At 47.0% G+C, this 16572-nt stretch overlaps 1 protein-coding gene across 1 annotated transcript in view; it reads right to left on the reverse strand.

The window, feature by feature from the left end:
- Positions 1-16572, reverse strand: part of RIMS3 (regulating synaptic membrane exocytosis 3) — a 240738-nt gene that overhangs the window by 58301 nt on the left and 165865 nt on the right. Inside the window, exon 3 of the mRNA XM_075336120.1 lies at positions 16062-16203. Within this exon, the coding sequence (XP_075192235.1) occupies positions 16062-16203 (142 nt within the window). The remainder of the gene's footprint in view (positions 1-16061; positions 16204-16572) is intronic.

Here is a 16572-nt window from a genome sequence, read left to right on the forward strand (position 1 = left end):
TGTGTAGATTTGCCAGTTTGATAGCTGGGAACAGCGGTCATGTGGCTATGAGTATGCAATATACATACTCTTTGAAAGAGTATGACTAGAGGTGGCAGGCTTGCACAATACATAGAGTGACTGTAAACTTATGGATTTAAATCAGGCAAGCCTGTTAAACGTTTGGCCAAACCAAGGGTGTACTAAGTGCATGTACTTGTTTTGAACATTAATTCTGTGCTGACAGAGTCCCTTTAACCCCTTCCGCCCCAAGCCTGTTTTCACCTTTAAGACCCGGCCATTTTTTGCAATTTTTACCAGTGTCACTTTGACAGGTTATAACTCTGGAACGCTTCAACAGATCCTGGCGATTCTGACATTGTTTTTTCGTGACATATTGTACTTCATGTCAGTGGTAAATTTAGGCCGATATATTTTGTATTTATTTGTGAAAATTTCGGAAATTTGGAGAAAATTTTGAAAATTTCACAATTTTCAAAATTTGAAATTTTATGCCCATAAATCTGAGAGATATGCCACACAAAATAGTTACTAAATAACATTTCCCACTTGTCTACTTTACACCAGCGCAATTTTTGAAACAAAATTTTTTTCCGTTAGGAAGTTAGAAGGGTTCAAAGTTCATCAGGAATTTCTCATTTTTACAACAAAATTTACCCCAAAAAATTTTTTAGGTACCACATCACATTTGGAGTGATTTGAGAAACCTAGGCGACAGAAAATACCCAAAAGTGACCCCATTCTAAAATCTGCACCCCTCAATCTGCTCAAAACCACATCCAAGAAGTTTATTAACTCTTTAGGAGCTTCACAGCAACCAAAGCAATGTAGGAGGAAAAATGAAAACTTTACTTTTTTACACAAAAATGTTACTTTAGCCATAAAATTTAGCATTTTCACAAGGGTATCAGGAAAAATGCACCATAAAATGTATTGTGCATGTTCTCCTGAGTACGCAGATACCTCATATGTGGTGGAAATCAAATGTTTGGGCACATGGCATGGCTCGGAAGGCAAGGAGCGCCATTTGAATTTTTGAGTGCAAAATTAGCTGCACTCATTAGCGGACGCCATGTCAGGTTTGAAGACCCCCCTGAGGTGCATAAACAATGGAGCTCCTCCACAAGTGACCCAATTTTAGAAACTAGAGCACTCAAATAATTTTTCTAGATGTTTGATGTGCACTTTGAACCCCTGGGGGCTTCACAGAAGTTTATAACATTGAGCCGTGAAAAGAAAAAAAAATTTACCACAAAACTGTTGCTTCAACTAGGTAGCTTTTTTCACAAGGGTATCAGGAAAAAATGCACCATAAAATGTATTGTCCATTTTCTCCTGAGTACACAGATACCTCATATGTGGTGGAAATCAAATGTTTGGGCACACGGCAGGACTCGGAAGGCAAGGAGCACCATTTGAATTTTTTAGTGCAAAATTAGCAGAACTCATTAGCGGACGCCATGTCGGGTTTGGAGACCCCCTGAGGTGCCTAAACAATGGAGCTCCCCCACAAGTGACCCCATTTTAGAAACTAGAGCCCTCAAATAATTTTTCTAGATGTCTGATGTGCACTTTGAACCCCTGGGGGCTTCACAGACGTTTATAACGTTGAGCCGTGAAAAAAAAACATTTTTTTACCACAAAACTGTTGCTTCGACTAGGTAGCTTTTTTTTCACAAGGGTATCAGGAAAAAATGCACCATAAAACGTATTGTCCATTTTCTCCTGAGTACGCAGATACCTCATATGTGGTGGAAATCAATTGTTTGGGCGCACGGCAGGGCTCAGAAGAGAAGGAGCGCCATTTCACAGCAATATTGGCTGGAATTATTAGTGGACGCCATGTTGCGTTTGGAGACCCCCTGAGGTGCCTAAACAATGAAGCTCCCCCACAATTGACCCCATTTTGGAAACTAGACCCCTCATGGAATTTATCTAGCTGTTTAGTGAGCACTTTGAACCCCTGGAGGCTTCACAAATGTTTGAAATGTTCAGCCGTGAAAATATATATTTTTTTTTTACCACAAAATTGTTTTTTCAAACAGGTAGCTTTTTTTTCACAAGGGTATCAGGAAAAAATGCACCATAAAACATATTGTGCAATTTCTCCTGAGTGCGCAGTTACCTCATATGTGGTGGAAATCAATTGTTTGGGCGCACGGCGGGGCTCAGAAGAAAAGGAGCGCCATTTTACAGCAAAATTGGTTGGAATTATTAGCGGACGCCATGTTGCATTTGGAGACCCCCTAAGGTGCCTAAACAATGGAGCTCCCCCACATGCGACCCCATTTTGGAAACTAGACTCCCCCCATACAAAAAAAAATAGTTTGGCGAAATAAAAAATACGGACGTCAGTAAAAAAAATAATAAAATAATGAGCGCCTGCAACTGACACTATGGCAAGTGCCACACGTGAGAGTGATGCACGAATCTCGCATCGCATCATCCGGCACAGCCGCACACTCCTGTCTGGAAGAGAGCGACCGTGCCGGATGATGCGTTATGAGACCCCATATGCATCGCTCTCACGTATGGCACTGGGCTGACCCTTACAATATTTAGTAAAAAATACTGTAGTTGACGATTACTACAGTATAATTTTACTGGCCCTAAACTAAGTTTATTTGTATTTCATTCTTAGTTTACAGAAAAAAAATCAGGACACACGCACGGATGTGCTGCAAAAAGGGGGGGACTAGGTGGGATGAAAAAAAGATGGAGGGAGGATGGGAGAGGGCACGGCGGAGGATGGGAGAGGGCGCAGCGGAGGATGGGAGAGTGCACGGCGGAGGATGGGAGAGTGCACGGTAGAGTATGGGAGAGTGCACGGCGGAGGATGGGAGAGGGCGTCAGAGGATGGGAGAGGGCGTCAGAGAATGGAAGAGGGCGGCAGAGGACGGCGGAGGATGGGAGAGTGAACGGCAGAAGATGGGAGAGTGCATGGCAGAGGATGGGAGAGTGCACGGCAGATGATGGGAGAGGGCGGCAGAGGAAGTGAGAGGGCGGCAGAGGAAGGGAAAGGGCGGCAGAAGATGGGAGAGGGCGGCAGAGGATGGGAGAGGGCGGCAGAGGATGGGAAAGGGCGCGGTGGATGGAGGAGCGGCGGAGGATGGCAGAGGTCGGGCAGCAGATCAGGGTGAGAGCTGGTGGAGAGGGCAGCAGATCGGGAAGGTGAGATGGGGGAGGGGGAAGCAGATCGGTAAGGTGAGATGGGGGAGGGGCCAGCAGATCGGGAAGGTGAGATGGGGGAGGGGGCAGCAGATCAGGGGGGTGGGAGATGGTGGAGGGGGCAGCAGATCGGGGGGGTGGGAGATGGCGGAGGGGGCAGCAGATGAGCATGGGACAGAGAGCGCAGCAGCTCACGGAGGGTGGGCAGCAGATCGGGAAGGTGACATGGGGAGGGGGCAGCAGATCGGGGGGTGGGAGATGGTGGAGGGGGCAGCAGATGAGCATGGGAGAGAGCGCGCAGCAGCTCACGGAGGGCGGGCAGCAGATCGGGGGGGTGGGAGATGGTGGAGGGGGCAGCAGATGAGCATGGGAGAGAGCGCGCAGCAGCTCACGGAGGGGGGCAGCGGCTGATGGGGGAGAGCGGTGGCAGATGGAGGCGGCTGCAGGAGATCAGCCGTGGATCGGCAGCGGATCAAGGGATCGGGGCAGGGGCGGATGATTGGGGGGTCAGAGACTTATGAGGGCATTTGCAGAGATCACTCCCCTCGGTTTCCATGGACGGAGTAAAGCTGAGGGGAGTGGTCTCCGGCCCCAGATCCACGGTGATTGGAGAGATCGGTCACAAGGCCGATCTCTCCAATCAGAGCTGGGGGCGGGTGAAGCACCGATCACCCAGCTCCAGCCAATGATCAGAGCTACAGCTGCTCTGATTAGGGCTGGAATTCAATGTTTCAGCTATTTTCAATGGCTGAAACATTACAGTGGCTGTGATTGGCTGAGCGGAGTTCGTCAGCCAATCACAGCCTCCGTAGGTCCGGGGAGGAGGCACCACCCCTCCTGAGGTCAGGCAGAGGTCCCCTCCTCCCCGAATCTAAGGTTTGTGTGCACCAACTGCACTCACCGGGGCTCCGGGTCCGCGATTTCGCCATGACGGACTGGGTACGTCATGGGTCGCTTAGCACCATGTCACCATGACGTACCCAGTACATCAAGGGTCGTTAAGGGGTTAACATTGGCTGGATGATGATAGTGCAGAATATATGCCATCTTAATCTCATAGAATAAAAACAAGGATCTGTCAAGCAGATGGTAATGACAAATAGTTTTATAATAGCCCTAATGGGTTGTACAGACTTTGGAAAATAGTGATTTCTTCCAAATGCAGTACCACAAATGTCAACAAAATGTGTTTGGCATTGCAGATTTATAGCAGTCACTTTAATTAAGCAGAGCAGAAAAACAGACGATATCCATGGACAGGTATGGTGCTGTTTGAAGACAAAAGTAGCCATGTTTTTTGCTAATTTTGTATGACCCCTCTAACACCTTCCCTATATGTGACTGTTGGGGGAGACCTCTAGGGGGTCTCACAGGGTCTCGGAGGTGGATTCCAGATTAGAACTGCGCAGATGTATATGAAACAGGAGAAATGACGACACAGAGATGTATCTCTATCCGGGAGAAGCTCAATGCTCTTCTAATCCATGTAATGTAAAACAAACACAGTTATTCAATTCATTCAGTACATTCATATTGCTGTTAACCAAATATCTAACTTGGTGTCACTTATTCCCTTATTTGGCTACAGTTTCCTACATGACTATACTGTCCTTGATAAGGCACCTGGAGATAAGCAAAGTCTATGCACCTACGTCATCATCTTGTTACTGACATTCAAGAGACCAGTCTAAGCTAGCCTCCTGAATGCCTGCTTTGTTCAGTTTAGCATGATTAGTTTCAATAATACATTCCAGAAGATGTATCCTAGTATACAAGATAGCATTTAAGCAATGGTTATACAAAGACAGATTATCTTATTATTTTGGACAATTGATTCATAGGCCCTCACAGTCCCCCTTAATAATAAGATCATCTGTCTGCCTTTATCTTAAATCGAGGGACTTCCCAGGGAATCTTCACGTTTCAAGCTACAGTATATAGGTACGTGCTAGTCATGCTCTCGGGCCTTATACTCATCTGGGAACCCCCTTGGGACTCCCAATTACATCTATATACAGTATACATGGGGGTCTTCCAATAGGTCATTGTTTGACACAGCTCTACGGGCTCTGGCTCCACCCTTGGATACCTGTTTTATCTGTTCGAGGGTAACTCCATGATTTACAGGGGCTATTAAGATTGGCTTTATTACTTTCATTAGGGCACATTATCCTGACCAAGGAAGGTTGAGTCTAGATTTTATCTTGAGGTCAGCACATAACCAAAAAAAATCTGCTTCAGATCTGTGGTTCTTTTTCAGATGTTAAATGAGAAGGAGGATACTTGGTCGGTGCTAGTCCATCCAGGGCCGACTTGTGAACCTTGGTGGTCTGCTCTTGATAAAGAGCCAAAGCGTGATGAGGCTTCATGTGAACAGTTTGAGGCGCTGACTCAGAGAAGCCTTCTGAGATATTGGGTGGAATAGCAGCCGCTCGCTGCTTCAGTTGTTTCAGGTTCATTGGTTTCTGAGGTGAGTCGTTAACTCGCGTGTCACTGCCAGTGCTCAGCAGACTAGCTCGGGGAAACATCAGCCTGGTGAGATGGGCTCTCCCAAAACTTTTCCCGGGATTAGAGGGTTTACAGCTGGCATTTTGTATTAAGGAAAATCACTGAATATATTCATATATATGTTAGTAGAAAACAAAAGCATTCATAAATATGTATGTTAGGCTACATCAACTAAACTACATATTTGGGTCTGTGAAATGGCTGAATCAAGTATTTCAGGTTACTCCATTCTTACCCTCAACATGACTAGGGCCGGCGTCAGCACCCGGCAAACCCGGTCAAATGCCGGGGCCCTGGGCTGTCGGGGGGGCCCACTCGTGGTAGCAGGAGTGGAGCACAGCTAGTTAGGGAGGCCCGGTGCCCGCGCTGTCACCAGCCTCCCCCCGCCAAGGATCACGCTCTCAATTGTATCGGCATTGCAGTTGCCAATAAAATTGAGAGCAATGATGAGATGGAGCGGCGCCCTCCCTCTCTCATCATTCTCCCCGCTGTGTCTGTCGGTGCTCTGACAGCTCAATAGCGGAGCACGGTGATGTCAACACTGCGCACCTGCAGTGTGGTCAGAGCAACAGCAGTGGACGCGCCAAGGAGAACAGAGCAGCGGGGGAACGAGGAGAAGTGAGTATGCATCCAATCACTGTGGCCAGATGACCATGGGGGTGCATTAAATTATATGGCGGCTGTATACTACATGAGGGTGCCTAATGCTATCTGGGTCTGCATTGTGCTATATGCGGGCTGTATACTACATGAAAGTGCCTAATGCTATCTCGGTCTGCACTGTGCTATATGCGGACTGCTGTATTATTATTATCATTTATTATTATTGCGCCATTAATTCCATGGCGCTTTACAAGTGAAAAAGGGAACATAAAAACTAGTACAACAATCATTAACAGTACAAAACAGACTGGTATAGGAGGAGAGTGGAATCTGCCCGCAAGACCTCACAGTCTACAGGGAATGGGTGAGGGTACAATAGGTGAGGACAGAGCTGGTTGTGCAGTGGTGTACTGGACTGAGGGTTATTGTAGGTTGTAGGCTTGTCGGAAGAGGTGGATCTTCAGGTTCCTCTTGAAGCTTTTCACGGTAGGAGAGAATCTGATATGCTGGGGTAGAGCGTATATGTATACTACATGAAGGTGCCTAATGCTATCTGGGTCTGCACTGTTGTATATGCAGGCTGTATACTACATGAAGGTGCCTAATGCTATCTGGGTCTGCACTGTGCTATATGGGGGGGCTGTATACTGCATGAGAGTGCCTAATGCTATCTGGGTCTGTACTGTGTTATATGGGGGCTGTATACTACATGAGAGTGCCTAATGCTTTCTGTGTCTGCACTGTGATATATGGGGGCTGTTGTGAATGTCGTCTGTGTGGGTGCTGTTTTGAAGCTCCCTCTGGTGGCCAGGAATGGTAGTGGAGCTGAATCTGAGCCTGTGACTCAGACAGGTGTTGGCGTTAATTGGGAATTAGGGAAGTCCTATTGCAGACAAGCCTGGTCTATATAGGAGAGCACTTTTTGCCTTGCTGGCGCCGGTTATAATTGTATATTCCTCAGTCTCTGTTCCTGGCTTGGAGTTTTATCCTTCCCTGTTTCCCTGAGCAAGACGTCTGCAAATAAGTTCTCAGTTTTTTCCTTGCTTCCTGGTTTACACCTTAGGGTGGTTGTTTTTCCTTGTTTTGCTTTGTATCTGTTTTCTTGCAGGTGAAGTTTGGTTTCTCTTGTGCTGTGAGCATGGGAGTTCCCCTTTGCTAGCTCTCCTGCAAGAAAAGGGATTTTCTCCCTGTCTAATTTGATTATTTGCTCTTCTGTATTTTGTGTTTTTTTGGTATTTTGTTCTCCCATTATTTACAGGAGTACCTGATATAGTGGGGTGAGGTCGTTCGACCTCCAGGGCCATTTTTACTATCAGGAGTTTGGTATTTTTCTACAGGGATTTTACACTGACCACAATCAGTTTCCTTTCCTTTTCTTTGTATCAAGTTAGTTGGGTCTCACCTTTGCTAAATCTATTTTTCCTGTGTATTGTGTTTTCCTACATCACCGTAATCTTTGTATGTTGGGGGCTATCTACTCCTTTGGGGACTACTCTGAAGCAAGGTAGATTTCCCCATTTCTTTCTGTGAGGAGTAGCTAGTTTCTTAGGCTGTGATGAGGCATCTAGGTTTTTAGGAACGCTCCACGGCTACTTCTAGTGTGGTCTCATAGTTAGGGGATTGCGGTCAGCCCAGGTTCCAACTACTCCTGTTTTCTTGGCATTTTTTCACCAATGGGAGTTTTTGTAATCTTCCACGGTTACTGGATAATAACAGGGGGCTGTATACTACAACTACATGAAGGTGCCTAATGCTTTCTGGGTCTTCACTGTGCTGTATAGGGGCTGTGTACTACATGAGCATGCCTAATGCTATTTGGGTCTGCACTGTGCTATATGCGGGTTGTATACTACATGAGGATGCCTAATGCTATCTGGGTCTGCACTGTGCTATATGCGGGATGTATACTACATGAGGATGCTATCTGGGTCTGGTATTGTGCTATATGGATGCTGTGCACTACGTGAGGATGCCTAATGCTATCTGGCTCTGCACTGTGCTATCTGGGTCTGTATTGTGCTATATGCGAGCTGCATACTACATATATGCGAGCTGTATACTACATTAGGGTGCCTAATGCTATCTGGCTCTGCACTGTGCAATATAGGGGCTGTGTACTACATGAGGATGTCTAATGCTATCTGGGTCTGCACTGTGCTATATGCAGGCTGTAAACTACATGAGGATGCCTAATGCTATCTGGGTCTGCATTGTGCTATATGCGGGCTGTATGCCACATGAGGATGCCTAATGCTTTCTGGTTCTGCACTGTGCTATATGCGGGCTGTATACCACATGAGGATGCTTTATGCTATCTGGGTCTGCACTGTGCTATATAGGGGCTGTGTACTACATGAGGGTGCCTAATGTTATCTGGATCTGCATTCTGCAATATGCGGGCTGTATACTACATGAGGATGCCTAATGCTATCTGGGTTTGCATTATGCTATATGCGGGCTGTATACAACATGAAGGTGTCTAATGCTATCTGTGTCTGCATAGTGCCATATAGGGGCTCAATAGTGCAATATGGGGCTGCATAATGCCATATGGGAGCTGCGTAATGCCATATGGGGGCTGCATAGTGCAATATGGGGGCTGCATAGTGCTGCATGGGGGGACTATGAGGGCTTCATGACACTATATGAAGGAGTATGGGGGCTGCATACTACTATACCCCCAGAGTTGTATGTCCCCTCCACCCTGGTGCTGTATACCCCCCCAAAGCTGTATGTCCCCCCCACCCCAGAGCTGTATACCCCCAGAGCTGCATGTCACCCCCCACCTCAGAGATAATTGTCCCCCCACCTCAGGGCCACTGCCCCCCTCTAGAGCTTTATGCCCCCCATTGCTGTATACCCCTTTCCTCAGTAATATGTATGCCCCCCAGTAATGTGTATGTCCCCAGCCTCTCTTGTGATGTATATACAGCGGTGCTACTGTGCTCTATGTGCGGCCATGTATGTTAGTGACGGCCACCAATCAGTGTGGCACAGACACATGCCCAGGAGGAGCTGGATGGAGACAAGTGGGGTGGTGAGTGAGGCTGTTGCCGGCTTCCCAGTATTAGAAATATATATAAATATGTAAAAATATAAAAATAATGTGTCGGTGTGTGCATGTATGATGTGTATCTAGGTATGTCAGTGTATAGACTGTGTCAGTATATGTGTATGTATGCCTGTATGTGTATGTATCTGTGCATGTCTATGTGTGGATGGGGCCCACTGAGACTCTTTCGCCCAGGGCCCACAAAAACCTGGAGCCGGCTCTGTATGTGACCTACAAGTATATCACGCATCGGATAGTGTGGGCTTAGTAGCTGCACTTGCTGGTAGGCGCAGGGAGTGTTGGCTTTGCAACGCAGCCAGCATCTGCCTTCTTGACCTTATTCGGACATCAGTGTTTTTTACATACGCAAAACTGAGACAGGTGTCATCAGTGTATCATCAGTGTTTTGCACGAATGCATAAATAAATCACACAATAAATGACAAAGCTCCTCCTGTCCTTAGCAATATTCAACACGTACATCATATGGATGGCAATGGCTGGCACATGGATCCATGTGTGCGGTACGTGCTTTTCATGGAACTATAGACATGTAATCATACTTTTCATCCATGCTACCAGACATAAATTGACATGTCAGCGTGTGTGTTGCACAGACACTCAGTCTGCGACAAAATACAAACATGTAAATATCAGCATAATTTATATTGGTATGCGTTTTGTCCATGAAAAATACAGATATAACATGTACATGTAAGTCTGAATGAGGCGCTAGATCTGATTACTCTTGTTTAACTACCCAGGGGTGGACATATTGTGAGTGCAACCGATGCAGATGGGAAAGGGCCCAGAATTGGAGACATTATACCAAGAAGGGGCTCAGGATGAGAGGCATTATACAATGAATGGACTGAAAATGGGGGACATTATTATAGGATGGGAACATTATGCCAGGAAGGGGCCAGGATGGGGGACATCACTATACAGGGGACGAACATGTGCTTTTATAAAATCTAGTACACTACAAAGGCCCATACACACTAACAAGTAGGTGAGAGACTATATCCAAATTTTGCTAAGTACCCAATAGCATTCTCTCGCACCTCCCAATTCATTTTAAGACCCTAATAACGTCCTCTCCCACCTCATAATGATGCTATCATGGACATATAATTAATGTGTGGGGGGGACATTGGACAGGGACTATGGCTATGTAAAGATTAGAGCAATTAGTCCGGCATCTGGAGTAGATTACAAAAATAATTTAATGAAAAATTGTAAATAAAACATCATGCAATATCAAGGCATGGCTAACATCAACACGTTTCAAGCAACGGTGTGCTCTTAATCATGACAAAAGTGTATATATCGGGATAATACCAATGACAGATAGTGTATATCTGTTACTGTCTTTAAAGGGGTTTTCCTCATATCTATATTGTGATGCCACATCATATCTACAGATGCCTGCCGGGGTCTGTACTTGATCAGCAAGTATAATTAGAATAGGATAGGTGCACAATACCTGCTAACGGTCTAAGCACCCCAGCAGGCATCTGTAGATATGATTGCACCAGCGCCGAAGAACTTGAGGTTCAGAAGTGATTGGAGACTCAATAATCTTTTAAGGGTATGTGCACACTGAATTTTGTTTTTTTTTTTAAGGTTTTGGAGCAGAAACTGAAAAGAACTCTGATTTTGTGAGTAGTTTTGAGTTATGAGGGAGAATTTGGAGGATTTCCATTCAGTTTCTGCTGCAAAAATGCCTAAAAAAACTAACTAACTCAGTGTGAATATTCCCTATGGCTGTCCAAATGGTGCTGAACTTACAATTACCGTATTTTTTGCTTTATAAGACACACCGGATTATAAGACGCACCCCAAATTTAGACATAAAAAAAGGTAAAAAAAGAAAAATGGGGTCCGTCTTATACTCCGGTGTTCTCTTACCGGAGGGGGGCAGCAGTGGTGGTGAAGCGGGGTCACAGGAGGCACGGCGGGTCAGTGGCAGCGGGGTCCGTGGTTGCAGGTGCCGTGGCGTCCGTGGTTGCAGGCGCGGTGGAGTCCGTGGTGGCAGGAGCCGTGGGGTCCGTGGTGGCGGCAGCAGCGGCGGCGGGTGAGCCGTGCAGCAGGCCAGTGCAGTGAGTGTCCACGGTCCCGGTTCAGTGGTGGCAGCGGCGGCGACTGCTCAGTGGTGGCAGCGGCGGGGACTGCTCAGTGGTGGCAGCGGCGGGGACTGCTCAGTGGTGGAGCAGACGGATGCGGTGTTTTCCCAGTGTGTCCGCGGTCCCGTTTCAAGTAATGGCGCCCGGAGCGACACATGCGCAGATGGAGCTCTCATCCAAGGGCTCCATCTGCGCACGCGCTGACTCCCGGAGCAGCGCGTGCGCAGATGGAGCTCTCATCCAAGAGCTCCACCGGTGCCATCATTTGAAAGTGGGACTGCGGACAACTGGTAACTTGCTGCACAGCTGCCCGCCTCGCACGCACAGAGTGGCAGCCAGCAGGCTGCCCGCCCACCCTGCGTGCAAGCCGCCGGGTACCTGTGCTTGCGTGCGGTGGAAGCCGGGTACCCGTGGCTGTGTGCGGGCGGCAGCCGGGTGCTGTGTGCGGGCGGCACCTGGGTGCCTGTGTGAGGGCAGCAGCCGGGTGCCTGTGTGAGGGCGGCAGCCGGCTGCCGCCCGCACTGGCACCCAACTGTCGCCCGCACACAGCACCCGGCTGCCACCCGCACACAGCACCCGGCTGCCGCCCGCACACAGCACCTGACTGCCGCCCGCACACAGCCATGGGTACCTGGCTGCCACTGCACGCAAGCACAGGTACCCGGCCGCTTGCATGCAGCCACAGGCACCCGGCCGCCCGATCGCCTCAGACAGGACCCCCCCCCCCAGGTACCGCTATATAAGACGCACCCCCCATTTTCCTCCCAAATTTTTGGGAGGAAAAGTACGTCTTATAAAGCAAAAAATATGGTAAGTCAGAATCATGTTTAAAGAACTATTCTGGCTCTGCACACATCTGTTTTGAGAAGGGGGAGCAGGACCACTGATGTTACACCTATAGATTCCTGCCGGAATTAATGTACCGTAGGCAGGTGTCATGCAACTGTCTTTAATAAGTTTAATAATAATCCTTTCTTGGCATTGAAACATTAATCCTTTCCATATGTGATGATATCATGAATAACTTCCAAATGACTATATTTGGTATAATCTAAAGTTGTATAATCATATCACGTGTCTCATATTGCGTAATCAGTTTGAAAAGTATAAAGAAACCTTCAGAACCAATAAAGGGGCGGAGAGCTATTTGACTCACTATAATCTCCTGTCTTTATGGTGTTTTAAGCTTGCTCTCACAACCGGCCGGTCCGTCCCTGCTACCTGAGAGGAAACAAGAGCCCGGCTTTAACATAAATAGGGCAGGAGCACAGTACCTGACAATCATGCATGCGACACAGCAGGTATTCAGATACATGACGCACCACTCACCACCTGATGTGGAAGTGAGCACAGTTAGAATAATCATGAAACCATAACTATGTAAAATGACATTACTATCCTTTATGACTTCCTTATTGTTTCCTCTTGATAAAGAAAAATGTTGAAAGGAGAATGTGGGGGGGGCAGGTTTGGGGGAGCAACTGGGACAATGTGTACATTCTGCATACGCATAGTGAGGAGCAGAGGAGTATGCAGTTGGAAGCAGGCCGCCTGTCAATGGCTATGTGTTTTGGAAGACGGTACCGTGATAAGCTAAAAGGTGTTGGAGGCAGCAGCATGTTGAGGTAGATGACGTCATGAGCAAGAAGGAGGAGGCAGCCACAGTGCCATTATACTACAGTCTTTTCATGGTTGCTCCTATTCCTCTACTTCATCTGGCACTCAGTTGTCTGCTATGCCCACGCTGAGTTTATCAGATAGCCATGAGCCACATAGGAGGGGCTTGTGAGCCATGGGTTGGGAACCCCTATATTAGGTAATTGGCTGGTCTTGTTGCTAGGTATTGCTGACATTTAACTATTTGTTTCCTTTACAATCATGTCCTATGTTTGGATAGGCAATGTTTGGTCAGTAGTTGTCTGACTTCTATGACTGCAGCCAATCAGTACAATGAGGGGTCTATGGCAGCGTTTCTCAACTCCAGTCCTCAAGACCCACCAACAGATAATGTTTTCAGGTTTTCCTAAATATTAGACTGGGAATAAGTCCATCACCTGTGCACCATTAAGGAAATCCTAAAAACCTGATTGAGGAAAACCTGAAAACGCGATCTGTTGGTGGGTCTTGAGGACTGGAGTTGAGAAACACTGGTCTATGGCACTATTGTGAGGGCTGTAGCCTCTTTATTGTGTAATTCAGCACCACACATGCCTCCCATAAGTTGTACTGCAGCTCACACCATTCACATGACGAGTGCCATTACTACGTCTTTCAGCTGATTGCTAAGTACACAGAAGACCCCTGTAAAAGAACACCATTTATCTAAGTATATTTGCGTATATGTACATCAGTAAACTGAACAACACAGAATTAAAAGGTTAGTCCCATCTCCAAGGTACTATCGTAAATGTAGAAGGTGAAATAATAATATTATTAGCACATATTTCCAATAAGAAATGTAGTATAGTTCTCCTGATATAGCCATGTCTCTACCTTATGTTCAAGGCATTGCAGGACCTTAGGTATTCATGGTTACGACCATGCATATACCGTATTTTTCGGACTATAAGACGCACCGGACCATAAGACGCACCCTGGTTATAGAGGAGGAAAATAGGAAAATAAAATTTTAAGCAAAAAATGTGGTCATGACACACTTATGGGGCGAGGATCTGCTGCTGACACTGTTATGGGGTAATGTCCTGCTCATATACTCCCCATGCTGCTCATATACTCCCCATGCTGCTCATATACTCCCCATCCTGCTCATATACTCCCCATACTGCTCATATACTCCCCATCCTGCTCATATACTCCCCATCCTGCTCATATACTCCCCATCCTGCTCATATACTCCCCATGCTGCTCATATACTCCCCATGCTGCTCATATACTCCTGAGCCTGCTCATATACTCCCCAGCCTGCTCATATACTCCCCAGCCTGCTCATATACTCCCCAGCCTGCTCATATACTCCCCATGCTGCTCATAATAAACCCCTATCCTGCTCATATACCCCCATCATCCTGGTGTATGGCCGCATCCTGTGGCACATAAAAAAAAAAATAAACGTTCATACTCACCTTACCTCACCTCACTCCCTGCAGCACCACTCCTCTTAGCGTCTATGTCAGCGGCAGCGCCGCTGAGTGGAGCCGTCCCCGTTCCCCTGCAGCATCGCGATCTCCTCCTGTCTGTGCCGGCGGCTGCGTGTGGACACGTGCGCACAGCGATTACGTCATTGCTGTGCGCCCCGCTAGTCTCCACGCAAGTCAGCTGACCGGCACAGACAGGAGGAGATTGTGATGCTGCAGAGGAACGGTGAGTAATGTGTACTGATTCACTGCCCCCCGCACTGATGATGATGTTCGGGGGGCAGTGAATACAGCTGCACATGATCACTCCAGACTGCAGTTGCCAGGGGTGATCATGCGGGCCAGCTGTTTATCCCTTGCCCATCACCCCGCCCACCTGTCAGTGCCGGCTTCAGCGCTGAGAGATGATGGGCGGAAGGATGGGCGTGCATATTAATTGCTGCTGCAGCCTGCTCGTGCCCCCGATGACCCACTCCACCGCAGCACCCTCATTTCCCGCAGCCCTATATTCAAACCATAAGATGCACCCCCCATTTTAACCCAACATTTGGGGGAAAAAAAGTGCGTCTTATGGTCCGAAAAATACGGTAGTAACAGTTAGTTAGTAAGGCTACTTTCACACTTGCGTTCAGCGGAGTCCGTCACTATGGAGAATAGCGCAGTCCATTAACGCACTGCGCTATTCTCCATAGACTTGTATGGACAACGCACTGTAACGCAAGTGTCAGCATTGCATCTGCTCGACAACGCAGTGTCGTTATTTTGACGCTGCGTTGGGTGGAAGGAACGCTGCATATAGCGTTTTTTTGAGCGACGGAAACCTTTATCTTTCACTGCGTATGCTCTTTTTTTTTAAATCACAGAAACTTTATTTTGTTTCTCGGTGGCCGAACGTTCAGCTGAGCGCCCGGCCGCCGGCGTGTGATAGCGCTCAGCTGATCGCCCGGCCGTCGGCATGTGAGAGCGCTCAGCTGATCGTCCGGCCGCCGGCTATTGAGAGCGCTCAGCTGAGCGCCCGGTCGCCGGCATGTGATAGCGCTCAGCTGATCGCCCGGCCGCCGGCTATTGAGAGCGATCAGCTGATCGTTCACAATAGTCTGCTGCCGGTAAAACTGTAAAGAAGAAAAAAAAAAAAAAAAGCTTTACGTTGTTTTGTACGATCCGTAGCATCCGTTGTGCCACTGTATGCAACGCATCCGTTGCATCTGCCACACAACGCAATGCTACGGATCCCGTCCAACGCAAGTGTGAAAGTAGCCTTAGTTGCTTGTGGTCATAACCATGGATACCTAAGTCTTGCCATGCCCTGCACATGAGGTAAGAGACATAGTGAATCAGGAGAACTATACTACATTTCTAATTGGAGATATTGTCTAATAATATTATTATTACACCTACTACATTGGGATAAGATCTTGGAGATAGGAATACTCCTTTAAGGATGAAACATGTCACTTGTATTTGGAAAAATTAAATTGAATTCTTAAAAAAAAAGAGAAATCAGACTCACGTTCCATCAGAACTGTTACTATTTGTGCTGCCATCTGTGGATTCCCGACTGCCTTGTCTAGTCACCCGATTCCTCATCTCTACAGCAATACCCGTCTCTGTGCTGCGCCGAATATTACTGCGCAGTTTCTTTGTTGTGCCATCTGTAAACATAAACAAGACAGAATTAGAATGTGGAGAGCAAAGAGGCTCCAGGATTAACAATGTCTAGTAAAATGTACTGCAACAACTTTGCTTGTCTCACACATGAGCCACTTGGTCTTCTATAACAAATTGGCTTTTCATTATGTCTAATAAGATTTCTTGATCTCAATCTCCGCGAGAACAAATTTATCAGACACAGAAGAAAACTGGAGCTTGAAGCATCATCCTTCAGCAGCTTTCGGTATTTTGTGACAGTCTTTCATCTATTTTTCCAAGCTTATTATTTCACATTCACATCTTAATTAGAAAACACACACATATCTACCTTTTTCTAGCTATGACAACCCAAATAAATTATTAAAAGTAAT

Source organism: Anomaloglossus baeobatrachus, chromosome 2 (assembly GCF_048569485.1).
Source record: "Anomaloglossus baeobatrachus isolate aAnoBae1 chromosome 2, aAnoBae1.hap1, whole genome shotgun sequence".
Classification (NCBI taxonomy): domain Eukaryota; kingdom Metazoa; phylum Chordata; class Amphibia; order Anura; family Aromobatidae; genus Anomaloglossus; species Anomaloglossus baeobatrachus.